Source organism: Anomalospiza imberbis, unplaced genomic scaffold (assembly GCF_031753505.1).
Source record: "Anomalospiza imberbis isolate Cuckoo-Finch-1a 21T00152 unplaced genomic scaffold, ASM3175350v1 scaffold_137, whole genome shotgun sequence".
Lineage (NCBI taxonomy): Eukaryota > Metazoa > Chordata > Aves > Passeriformes > Viduidae > Anomalospiza > Anomalospiza imberbis.
The window spans coordinates 1-11953 of NW_027099771.1; the positions used below are offsets into that span (position 1 = coordinate 1).

Consider the following 11953-nt stretch of genomic DNA (forward strand, 5'->3'; position numbering starts at 1 on the left):
CCTTCCCTCCTGCCGCTCTCTCCAGCTGGAAGAGGACAGGAGCCGAGTGGCCGAGCACCTGCGCCGGGCCCTGCCCTACCTGCAGAGCCCACAGGAGCCCCTGCGAGAGGCGGCCGTCAGGTTCATGGGTGAGCCACGAGCCCGGGCTCCCTCCCTGCCCCGCCTCAGCTCGGCCCCAGCCGCGGCTGCTGCCCCGGCAGCGCCATCCGGGCCCGGCGCCGTGGAGCCCCGCCTGGCCTCGGCGCTGCTGCCGCCCTCCGGCAGCCGTGCCCTGGGGCGGCAGCGTGCGGCAAGGGCCCGGGCTGAGCCCTGCCGGGCCACCAGGGCGTGTGGCCACAGGGCTGGCAGCGCCGCTGGCAGGGAGCTGTGCCGCTGGGGCCAAGATGAACTCTTTGTTCTCAGAGATGGCCGGCTTTCCCATGATGAGGGGGCAGCAGGAAGAGCTCCCCGCCCTCAGTCAGGGTGAGTGAGGGCAGCGGGCTGTCAGCGGGGGTTGGCGGGGGGAGAGCTGCATTGCTTGGGCAGGGAGTGGGAATTTCTGCCCCAGCTCTGGCGGGTTTCACTCCCTGTGTGGAGGAGAGGTGGCGTGGGCAGAGCACACAGGGATTTCAGGGACATGGGTGGAATTTGTGGCCAGCAGCTTGCTGCTGACCTGTTGCCAACACCTCTCTCTTGGCCTTGGCAATTGTTGGGGGAGGTGGCCGTGGCAGAACGGTCTCCTCAGGTCACTGCAGATCCAGGCTCTGACCATGGCTCTCTTGCTCTCTGTTCCAGGCCTTCAGTCTCCAAAGAATAATACCACCCCATCCTGCTCTGACATTGAAATTCAAGCCCAGTTAGGCCTAGAAGATGAAGAAATTGGGTTGCTTTCTGGATCCGGTGAACCAGTGCCCCAAGAGCAGCACCAGGAGACACTGAAGAGGACACCACCTCCCATTGCCACTGGGGCTCCAGGCACAGCTGATGATTGATACAGCTGAGCCTCTGGGAAGCTCACATGGCTTCAGCCCTCTCCCTGCCTGTAGATATAGCTCCCTCCCTCCAGCCCTCACACACTGTCCATCCACTTTTTCCCCTCCATTCTCCCTCCATTTTCACAGCTCCATCTCACCAGCCCTCAGATCATGCCCATTCCTGTGTTTTCCTTCCGCTTTTCCTTTTGACAGCTCCATAATGCAAGCCCTCAGCCCTGCCCATTCCCTTTTTTCCCCTCCCAGCTCGTCCCTTAGTTTCATTTTCCATTAATAAAGAGTTTGGCTTCTTCACTTTGCCTCCATCTCTGTGGAGCTGAAGCGACGCAAATCCCGAGCCCTGGGGCACACAGGCCCCTGCTGCCGTCCTTTTCCATGCCATGGTTTGTGCACACACACAGAGGAACGAGGGCAGATCAGGCTGGAAAGGTGCCTGTGCTGAAATTCCACAAGGCTGTGGAGCTGCAGATCTTGCTGAGCACCCTGGAGCCCCTGGAATTTGGAAGAGCCAACCTGAGTATGCTCTGAACCCAGCTGTGAGGGATTCCATGGCAAGCATCCACAGAGGGCAAAGGAGCTTGGAATGCTGGAAATTTTCAAGAATAGCTTCCTGAAAGCACAGCAGTGCTCCATCCCTGTACAGGATGAGGAAGAGGGCAGAACCAGCGACCATCCGGGCTTAACAGGGAGCTTTGGGTGTGCCTGAGGGCAAATGAAGCAGCAGCGCGGTGCCCGAGACTCGGACGCGCGACCGTGCCAGTGCCTGGAGCGCTGTCAGGCAGTGCCGGGATCCTGGGTGTGGTTCTGGTCCCCACAAGTGAGGAATGGCAGCCCCAGGCTCAGAGCCAGTCAGAAAGCCAACCAAGTGAGCCCACAGGGAGGGCGCCCTTCCAGTTTCTCTTGGGCATGGCCGCAAAACAGCCCCTGCTGCTTCTTCCTCCGCCTGTGTTTGGGGTGTGCTGGTGGCAGAGGCAGCCAGGTTGGACTCTGCTTTCCAAAGCCTGTTGGGAGCAGGCATGAAAAACACTGCGTGCTGGAAGGTGCTGGCAAGAGCGTCCCGTGGGAACAGGGCTCTGGTCTGTGGCCGGGAACAGCCTGGTTTTGGTGCCGTGAGCGCAGGCAGGAGTTGAGGCAGCTGAAGAGGTGTAGGAATATAAAAAGGTAAAAGACACTTTCCAAAGCTGAGAAAGGCTGGGAAATTTCTACACCTTCTGAGAAAGCTAGGAAGTTAAGAACCAAGTGAATACATTGATATTTATCATAAGGAACAAGAAAGAACAAGAACGTATTGATAGCTCAAGATGTGGAAAGTCCTAGATATATGCTTTGCAAAGATAGAACAAGTTTCCATCTTAAAGAACGAATTATTGTGTATTGTTTGAGGTTCATAGAAGTCCTTTTTGTTTATGTTAAACCCACGTGGGTCCTTTTCTAATTGCTTAGAGTATAATGACTTTACACCTTTTCTTTTATGCTATTGGTTCAAAGAATGGGTATAAAAAGGCTTTGCATGGGCTGCCATCTTGTCTGTGATCTGTGTTTGCATGGATGTTGTCATTTTCCTGTGCCTCTTGCTTTTTGCTTGTATGATGCAGACAGATAATAAATCACAAGTCTGCAACCAGTCAGGGTCCCGTCCCGTTTGTGAGACACGCACCGATCCGGCAGAAAGAGGCAGCGAGCAGCCCGTGTTTGTAGAAGGCCTGGGGCTGCACGTCTGAGCCTCCACCTGGAAACACACTTGGGGGAATACGAGCTAGAGCTGGAGTGCCTGTCCTGAAAGGACCTGAAGTCTTTCAGCCTTGCCAGCGTTTCTTGAGGGTGTGTTGGTGTTCCCCAGAAAAGCTGCACGTTTGGGGAAACGCCTTTGGAGGAAAGGGGCTTGCTTCTCAAGGAAAGTGCTTCCCAGGGAGCTCCCAGTGAGGTAGGTGCGAGTATCCCCCTTTGGCTCTCTGTGCTCCTTTCAGTCCTTGAAGGCCCATTGCACTTGGCAGAGGGGCAGGAAGAAGGCTGTGAAGAGCAGGTTTGGCATCCACCTGGACCTGCCGAGACCAAGCCAAGCACCTGCAGCAGGATGTGTTACCCCCCTTTGGACAGAGGTGCGAGCAGAACCGTCTCTGTCCCGCTGTGAGCCCCAAAGCTCTCTGTGGGAGCTGTGAATGAAAAGGCCTTTACACACACCCTTTTCACATCTTCCCTGTCTGCTGTTGTCCCAGATGGAAAAAAGCAAGATGTATTCTATTTGCCATCTGTATGGCAGTTGTCTTGTGTGAAGTGGGCAGTTGTTCCTTATCTCTTCCACAATCAATCCTCCCTCCGGAAAGACATCTGCTGATAGTGGGCCACTGCAAGACTGAAAAGAACTGTAACATGCCATTGTGAGATGCTCCGCCCAGAGGGAGGAGCCAAGCATCCCTACCTGCATGTATGGTCTTGAACTTCTGGCCCAGGAGCACAGCTATTTCTGCGCTGGATTTTCCCAGAGGAACAGCTGCCTCTTCCACTGCCTCTTCAGAGGAAGACTGCACCCTTTTCCACAAGATCACTTCTCCAACAGAACCACACCTGACACTCCGGGAGGACTGCAGCCACAATTCCAATTGGACTGCTACCAACACCCTGTCCACCAGGGTGTCAGGTTGTATTCTGACTCTGTCTGTGCTGTTTTAGTTCACTGCATTGTGTATTTTATCTGTTATTTTCTTCCCTAAGAAAGAACTGGTATTCCTGCTCCCATATTTTTGCCTGGGAGCTCCCCTTAATTTCACACTTGGAACAATTCAGAGGGAAGAGGTCTACATTTTTCCATTTCAGGGGAGATTGCTGCCTTCCTTAGCAGACACCTGTCTTTCCAAACCAAGACAGCTGGGTTTCAGCTCTTGGCAATATGCATTTGCCTCCTGCTTGGAGGGAGCTGCTGTGGCCCAGGGCCAGCACAGAGCTGGGCTGGGTGGGCCAGGCAGCGTGGAGAGTCTTGGCTGATCTTGGTGCGTGCCTGGCCTCAGAAAGGCTTGGAAGGTTTGCCTCCCAAAGTGTCCTGCTCATTGGCTCTCCCTGTGCATCTTGGAGAGCACAAGGTGGGCATTTCTGGCAGCTGGGCATCAGCAGGCCTTACAATGGGGGCGTGTTGTGGAGTGAGCCCAGCTGAGGTACCCTGAGAGGAGCCCAGTGCTCCTTGCTCCTCTCTGCTGACACGGGAGCGTCTGTCTACTTTCGGGATGGCCCTGGCTGCGTGAGGGGTGCTACGTGGACACGAGACAGCCGGTCCTGTCCCGCTGGGTCCCAGCAGTGCCTCGCAGCAGTCCTGCATCCACGTCAGGATGCTGGCCAAGAGAGGTCCTGGCAGCTGAGGCAGCTGATTTTAAGCTTGTGCAGATACACACAGGGGATGGCCAACAGTGTTCCCTCAGGGTACAGCAGTCCTGAGGGGCCTCCCCAGAGCTGCCTGATGCCACCCACTCCCTGTGGCACCAGTTGCTTTCCTGTGGAATGTTCTACCTGCCCCAAGAGCACAGAGGGAGCTGGAAAAAGAGCTTGCCAGGCTGCTCTCAATCCTTTACCAGCAGCCCTGGCTGAGTGGAGAAGTCTGAGCTGAGCGCAGATGTGCCAATGGAAAAGCTGTGCACAGGAAGGCTCGGTGGGAAGGATGAGCCAGGATCCATAGGCCTGGCAGCCTGAGCTTGCTGCCAGGGAATTCCTCGGAGAAGATCCTTCAGAGTGCCTTTCCACGGCACATGCAGGGAACCAGGGGGTCTGCTGGATGGTGGGAAAGCTTTGAGGAGGGACGGGGACAGCTGGGGGTCCTGGCGGGCTGTTGAGGGCTTCTCTGCGGGTGTTTGCGGGGGGTTGGTGTTGGGGAGCGTGTTGGGGAAGGAGTTGTCTGGAAGGTGAGAGGTCTAGGCTGGAATTTGAATCAGCTTGAAGGCAGCATTTGTGGTTTAGCGCTGCTTTGCTTATGGAGGGCAGAAGGAATATCTGTGACTATTTCCGTTCATGGTCCTGATTCTCCTGCAGGGAACAAGATGGGAGAGCTGTACTTTATTGGCCACTTAGATATCTCTACTGGGGTGGATGAGCCCTTTTTCCATCTACTCATTTGTTTGGGCTACTTTTGTAACACTTAATGGACTTTCATTCCTTGAGAGCTTTTATTCCTTAAGAGAATGACGATATTATCATCCCTTCATTGAAAACCATTTGCACACCAAAGAATGGTCTTCTTTTTGCCTCTGTATAGTGCTATGTTTCCAGAGTGACTTTCAATGGAATGTGTTAAGGCAAACGAGTTGCTGCTTTTAGATGGGAACAAACTTCCAAATCATTCACATTCCCCAGCAATCTCTATTAATTTCAGAAGTTTGCAAATTTTGGAACTACTCCAGGGGCCCAATGAGAAGTAAAGCCTTCCTGAATTGAGGATTCTTAAATGGCCTGATCCCGCAGAGCAGGGCAGGGTGTGCTGATGGTTTGAGCTGCTCCTAAAGATCCTGTTGGGCTGTCTTAGACACCTGGGGCCAGGGATTCCTTCCAACCTTGGCCACTTAGGGTGGGCTGGGGGCGGCCCCACAGCAGGTGGCAACAGTGTGTGCAAGGGCCCTTTGTGACACGCTGCAGCACAGTCACCATGGCATGGAACGGGACAAGGTGTCCAAGGGCCCTGCCTTTGTGACACGTGGGGACATAGGAGCTGGCGGTGACAAGAGCACACCACAGTGCTCGGAGCAGGCGACGGGACAGGACGGGACAGAGCGGTGTCGTGAGGAGCCCCCGCACAGCGCGCTCGTTTGTGTCTGACCCGGAGCTTTCCCGAGGCGTTATTCCTACAGGTGACCTCGTGGCAGGACGTCGGGACTTGGCAGCCCGTGGCCTTCCCGAGGCTTTTCTTTTGCAGGTGCCCACGTAGCCAGACTGAGGGAATTGGCGACCACAATCCTTAACGAGGAGTCTCCTGTCATTGTGGCAGGAGCCCCCCAGACCAGAGTGCAGGACTTGCTGTCCTGCAGCCTTGCTGAGGTTTCTCTGTCTCAGGTGCCTTCAAGGCACAACTACACAACTTGTTGACTCAGAACATCACCCTGCCATCTTCCTTGAAGGTGCCCTCAAGGTCATACTCTGGCATGGCAAACAGATTTCTCAGTGTGTTCAAAGTGTTCAGGAAGAAAAAAAAGGAAGACCCTGGAGCTGCCCCAGCACAAGAGCATGAAGAACTGGAGCAGTTCCAGCCACTGCAGGATGGTGAGTTGCAGAGCTGGGCCACAGGGCTGATGGCTGCAGCCAGCTTGGCCCCATCCCATCCCATCCCATCCCATCCCATCCCATCCCATCCCATCCCATCCCATCCCATCCCATCCCATGGGGACATGCCCATGGACAGGATGGAAGAGGGGCCAGGCAGACACCCTGCAGTGGCCGTGCTCCATCCCCTGGGGCATCCCTGGCTGCCCCTGCCTTGGGAGCGCAGGGCTGGGCTGTGTTCTCCGGCCTCTCCCGCAGCCCCTCAGCTCTGGCTGCGCTCGCTCTTTGCCAGGTGCAGCCCTGGACCGGACACAAGAGCAGGAACCCAGCCGTGGCCACTTCCGCAGAAGCCTGAAGGTACCAGCAGCCATCCCCACCTGGGCTGGGCCTGCTGTCACTGCTCAGCCGAGCACCACGCTTGGAGCACTCCATGGAACACTCCGGGCTTCCCTGTCCTTTGTTCTCCTGCAGATGTTCCGGAAGTTCCTGCGCATTCGGCAGAGAAAGACCGGCAGCACAGCAGCTGAGGGCCCAGCCGAGCCTGACTCGGGGCTGACCGAGCTCCAGGCTGAGCCTGATGTCAGCCCGGATTCGGCTGAGCGCTCAGAAGACTCTGACGCCTCAGCGACTGAAACCTGGGCAAAGGCTCTTAGCTCGTCAATGACTGAGGATGTGGCCATCACAAACAGGGACAATGAAGAGACTCAGGGCCTTACAAATACTGACACCACGCCCGCTCCCGCTATGATTCATGCTCCCACTATGGAGTTTTTCGAGGAGAGTGCTGTTCCTTCTCAGCAGCAGGTAAGCAGCCTGTGGCCAGGCCTGGAGGCCTCCCAGGATTGTGTGTCCCCTCAAGCCATGGTCTCTGGGCCCCTTCAGGCTTTGAGGCCAGCACAGTGTGGTGGGAAGAGAAGCACTTCTTGGAGGAAGCTGGAGAAGTTGCTCCCTTGGACAGTGCTCCAAGTCTTCCCCATGCCTCCTCCAGGTGCCAGCCAAGGTGAAGAACATCCACCAGAGGCTGGTGTCCCACGTCTCTGTGGATGCCAGGCTGCAAATTGACCTTGTGAGGCTGGCTGAAGAACACCCTGCTGACGTGGTGCTGACCCTCCTGCGCTGTGCCCCAACGTGTGACAGGTACAGGGCCCACGAGCCTGGAGAGCTCAGGGCTCAACAGCCTTTAGGGCCCGTGGCCCTGCACAGCCTGTCCCATGGGGTCTGACAGACAGGCAGAGAGGCCCAGGACCCTCGGGCCCCTCTGTTTCCTGAGCCTGCTGCCAGTGCTCCTTCCCTGCCCTTCAGGGCTCCAGGGCTCTGTCACCTGGGCCCCCACAGCTGCACAGGGCATGGTGCTGTGACTGACATGGCCCTGACACAGAGCTCTGATCCCACAGAGCTGCTGCAGTGCTGTGGAGAGCCATAGGCTCATCGGGACCAGCAGTGGAGAAAGTGCTGCCAACACTGCTCTGTGTGATGGAGGACTGGCCTCTGACCAGAATGTGCACCTCTGATGGGGACAACAAGGACATTTTTTCCCTGGCTGTGAGTTTCTGGAACTGGCCTTTGCTCACCCCCAGGTTGCCTCTCCAGCAGCTCTCCATCCTCTCCACGCCGCAGGCGCTGGGCTGAAACCTGGGCTCGGGGCAGGCTCAGGGGGCACCAGGCCTTCTGCTCCCCTGCGTCTGCCCTTGGGCCCTGCCCCATGGACACCTCGGCACTGAGCCCTGCCTTGGGCTGCTTCTCTTGCAGGCAACTCTGGTGATCTGGGTGATTGTCCAGGTGCCTGAGTGCCACAAGGCATTGATCCTTTATTCCTCCCGCCTGTTTGTGGCACTGCTCTTCCATGTTGTCACCACCACACAGCTGATGCCACCAGAGGAAGTTGGTAACTTCTGGAGAGCATGCCGGGAGGAACACCGCCTTCCCAGCAAGCCCAACAGGTCCCAGTCCTCCTGTCCTTCCCGTGCCCTTGTGGCCAGTGCCAGTGCTCCCAGTGTGACCTGGGCTTTTCTCTGCACACAGGTTTGCAGTGCAGGCCATGAAGGCTCTGCTCTACCGACTGCAGTATGACAATGTGGTGGAGGCTATGGAGCACATGGGTGGCTGGGACACGCTGCTCTGTGCTGACACCCAGCACGATGCCGTGGGTCTGCTGGCCAGGTGAGACCCCCTTCTCCCCACTGCCCCCAGCATTTGTGCCCTGTGCCCGGGTGCCCCTATCAGTCCCTGTGGTCATGGGTCAGTAGGCCTATTCACCGAGGGATGGCCATGGAGTCAGGAAAAGTCTGGGAGAGGAGGGTGCCCAGAAGGGGCTTCCTCACAAAGCGCCCACATCCCATGCAGGGAATGTGGGGAATGACCAGACCTCTGTGAGTCAGTCCTGGGAGAGGTTTGGTCTCCCCACCTCAGGGCTTTGGTGCCTTTTTCCCCACTGCCAGGGAGATGCTCTGCGTTTTTATGCCTTTGTGCTCTTGCATCACAATCCACTTGCTCCGGCATCTTAGCAGGGAGGAGCCATACTGGGATCTTCCCTTCCTGGCATTCCTTGTGGAGGTGAGCCTGTTGGCCAGCGCTGCCTCGCTGAGCTGCCTCCCAGCTCTCTGCCCTCTCGTAGCCACAGCTGCCAGGACGGTGCCCACGCCCTGTGCTGCTGCCTGGGCCCAGCCCTGTGCGGTTCTGGGCTCCTGCCGGCCGGGTCCCCTGTCACTGCCCCGTGCCTTTCAGGTCCTGCATTGCCTGGACATGACTAAATGTGCAGACAGCATACTGGAGATCATGTCAAGGTACCTCTGGCATGAATGTAGTCAGAGGCGTCACCTGGCACTCAGAGGCTTCGTGGTGCTCAGCAAGGATCCCTCGATGGTGAGAAGGGGGCAGCGGCTGAAGCTGCGCTGGGCAAAGCAGTCCCTTGGGCTGGCAGGGCTTCAGGAGCTGAGGCAGCTGCTGCCAGCTCTCCTGCCTCACCTGCCCCGCTGCTTTGGGACAGGCCTTTGGCCTGCGGGCCCTGCAGCAGCAGGGTGGGGCTGCAGAGCCAGGGCGGTGTTGGCCGTGCAGCCGTCCATGGCTTCCCAGCACAGCCTTGTGTTCCACACAGGCCAGAAGGATGTGCAGTCTGTCTCAAAACCTTGTGGAGCTGCTGGGGGATGCAGACGGAGAGGTGGTCAGCATGGGCCTCCATGTGTTCACGAACATGCTCCAGCACAAAGACATCCTGGTATACAGCACCACGGCCCCAAAGCTGGCTGAGGCGCTCCTGCTGCTCTTTGACCACTTAAGGCTCTGTGTCCCCATCTGCAGGCACTGGCTGCTTCCCAGAAACTGCTCATGTGAGCCTGGAGTAATTTGTCTTAAGGCTTCACCCTCTTCCTTTACTCCAGGACAACAGCTATGTGCAGGTGCTCTCCATTGAGCTCTTCTTCAGGGTGATGGACCTGGTAGTGGATGAGAGAAAAAAGCCTCTTGAGAAGATTTTGTGCCAAAGCCTGCTCCCACACTTTTTCTACTGCCATGATGAGAACCAGCACGTTGCAAAGGTGAGGTTTTGTGTGTTGCTGGTGGATCCCTGCGAGGGGGCTCAGCAGCCTCCTGCCCGGGTGCCTCGTGCGCTGTAGCCTCCTCCAGGCCTTGGCACAGGGATGTGAGTCTGGTGCCCTGGGATGTGGGGCCATCTCTTGGTCTCTGCTGCTCTCCAGGCTTCTCAGGAAACACTGCTTCGTGTGGCCGAGTTCCTGAAGAGGAGGAATCTCGAGCAGCTGGTGGAGAAGGAGCAGCTGTGGAAGTTCGCTGAGGTCCTGGTAAGGACGGCCTGGAAGCCCCAGGCTCAGCCTGGAGAAGCCCCCTGAGCGCGGTGCTGGGTGTGTGGGCTGGCAGCTGTGCCCCTGCCCGGTGCTGCACCCAGAGGCCACGCGGGCTCTTCTCCAGGCTCCCGTGGGCCCCAGCCGGGTGCCCATGGAGCCCCGGCCCAGCGGGGCTGCGGGGCGGCCCCGCGGCTCCCCGGGCAGCAGCCGGCCCTCTGCCGCCTCCAGAGCCCGGCGCCAGCGGCTGCTGGCCGGGCCTCGGGGCTGTGCGGGCAGGGGAGGCCGGGGCAGGGCGCAGGGAGCGCTCGGCCCAGGGGCCGAGCCCGCACCAACCCTTCCCTCCTGCCGCTCTCTCCAGCTGGAAGAGGACAGGAGCCAAGTGGCCGAGCTCCTGCGCCGGGCCCTGCCCTACCTGCAGAGCCCACAGGAGCCCCTGCGAGAGGCGGCCGTCAGGTTCATGGGTGAGCCACGAGCCCGGGCTCCCTCCCTGCCCCGCCTCAGCTCGGCCCCAGCCGCGGCTGCTGCCCCGGCAGCGCCATCCGGGCCCGGCGCCGTGGAGCCCCGCCTGGCCTCGGCGCTGCTGCCGCCCTCCGGCAGCCGTGCCCTGGGGCGGCAGCGTGCGGCAAGGGCCCGGGCTGAGCCCTGCCGGGCCACCAGGGCGTGTGGCCACAGGGCTGGCAGCGCCGCTGGCAGGGAGCTGTGCCGCTGGGGCCGTGACAGCCTCTGTGTTCACAGGCATAGCCAGGCAGAGCTTGAGGGGACAGCAGGAAGAGCTCCAGCTGATCTGCAATGGTGAGTGTGGGCAGCGGGCTGACAGCGGGAGCTGGCGGGGGGAGCTGCGAGCTCTGCCCTGGCTGCAGAGGGCTCTGCTCCCTGTGCGCACGAGGGGTGCTGTGGGCACAGCACACAGAGATTTCAGGGACACGTCGGGAGTCCTGGCAAGTGCCTCCCAGCTGATTCCAGTGTCTCCTCCTCCCTTCTGGGTGGGATGGCCCTGTTCAGAAGGTCTCCTAGCATTCCCACAGATCCGGGATATGACCATATCTCTGTTGCTTTCTCTTCCAGCCCTTCAAGCCCGGAGGCAAGATGCCAGCCCATCCTGCTCTAACCTGGAAAATCAAGCCCAGTTTCCCCAAAGAGCTAAAGAATTAGGGACATCTTCTGGATCCAGTGAACCAGTGTCCCAAGAACACACCACTGAAGGAGACGTTGAAGAGAACGTTGAAGGAGACATAGAAGGAGACATTGAAGAGGACATCAGCTGTCAGTGCTGCTGGAACTCCTGGCATAGCTGATGCGGGACACAGTTCTCCTGCCTTCAGCCCTCTCCCTGCCTTTAGATTGCTCCCTCCCTCCAGCCCCCAGAAACTGCCCATCCCCTTTTTTTCTCTCCACTATTCCTCCCTTTTGATAGCTCTGCCTCACCAGCCCTCAGCCTATCCATCACCTTTTTTTCCCCCCTCCACTCTCGCTCCCTGTTGACGGCTCCCTACCTCCAGCCCTCAGACCCTGCCCATCCCCTTTTTTCCCCTCCCACCTCATCCCTTGGTTTCGTCTTCCATTAATAAAGAGTTTGGCTTCTTCACTTTGCCTCCATCTCTGTGGAGATGAAGTGGCACAAATCCCGAGCCCTGGGGCACACAGGCCCCTGCTGCTGTTCTCTTCCACGCCGTGTTTTGTGCACACACACACACAGAGGAACGAGGGCAGATCAGGCTGGAAAGGTGCCTGTGCTGAAGGTGGAGTTCCACAGGGCTGTGGAGTTACAGATCTTGCTGAGCACCCTGGAGCCCCTGGATTTTGGAAGAGCCAACCTGAGTATGCTCTGAACCCAGCTGTGAGGGATTCCATGGCAAGCTTCTACGGAGGGCAAAGGAGCACATTGGGAAGTTTGGCTCACTTTGCTAACATTTTAAAATAGGAATGGAGATCTTGCAAAATTCTCCAAGC

At 58.1% G+C, this 11953-nt stretch overlaps 1 protein-coding gene and 1 long non-coding RNA gene across 2 annotated transcripts; both read left to right on the forward strand.

Annotated features, from left to right (window-relative positions):
* The first annotated feature begins 6676 nt into the window (after positions 1 to 6676).
* On the forward strand, positions 6677 to 8385 carry LOC137466102 (maestro heat-like repeat-containing protein family member 6). The gene is made up of 5 exons (XM_068178002.1): positions 6677 to 7010; positions 7195 to 7343; positions 7601 to 7748; positions 7956 to 8146; positions 8229 to 8385. The coding sequence occupies exons 1-5, from the start codon at positions 6678 to 6680 to the stop codon at positions 8368 to 8370; spliced, it is 963 nt and encodes a 320-aa protein (XP_068034103.1). The 5' UTR covers position 6677; the 3' UTR covers positions 8371 to 8385.
* A 1960-nt stretch (positions 8386 to 10345) lies between these two features.
* Positions 10346 to 11200, forward strand: LOC137466095 (uncharacterized). The gene is made up of 3 exons (XR_010994986.1): positions 10346 to 10464; positions 10739 to 10795; positions 11069 to 11200. It is a non-coding gene; the product is annotated as an uncharacterized lncRNA (long non-coding RNA).
* The last annotated feature ends 753 nt before the right edge of the window (positions 11201 to 11953 follow it).

Coding starts and splice junctions, on each gene's coding strand:
- LOC137466102 (XM_068178002.1), top strand. CDS start 6,678: ATGTTCCGGAAGTTCCTGCGCATTCGGCAGAGAAAGACCGGCAGCACA. Junction 7,344..7,600: donor TGTGCCCCAACGTGTGACAG/GTACAGGGCCCA, acceptor CTGATCCCACAG/AGCTGCTGCAGTGCTGTGGA. Junction 8,147..8,228: donor CTTCCCAGCAAGCCCAACAG/GTCCCAGTCCTC, acceptor CTCTGCACACAG/GTTTGCAGTGCAGGCCATGA.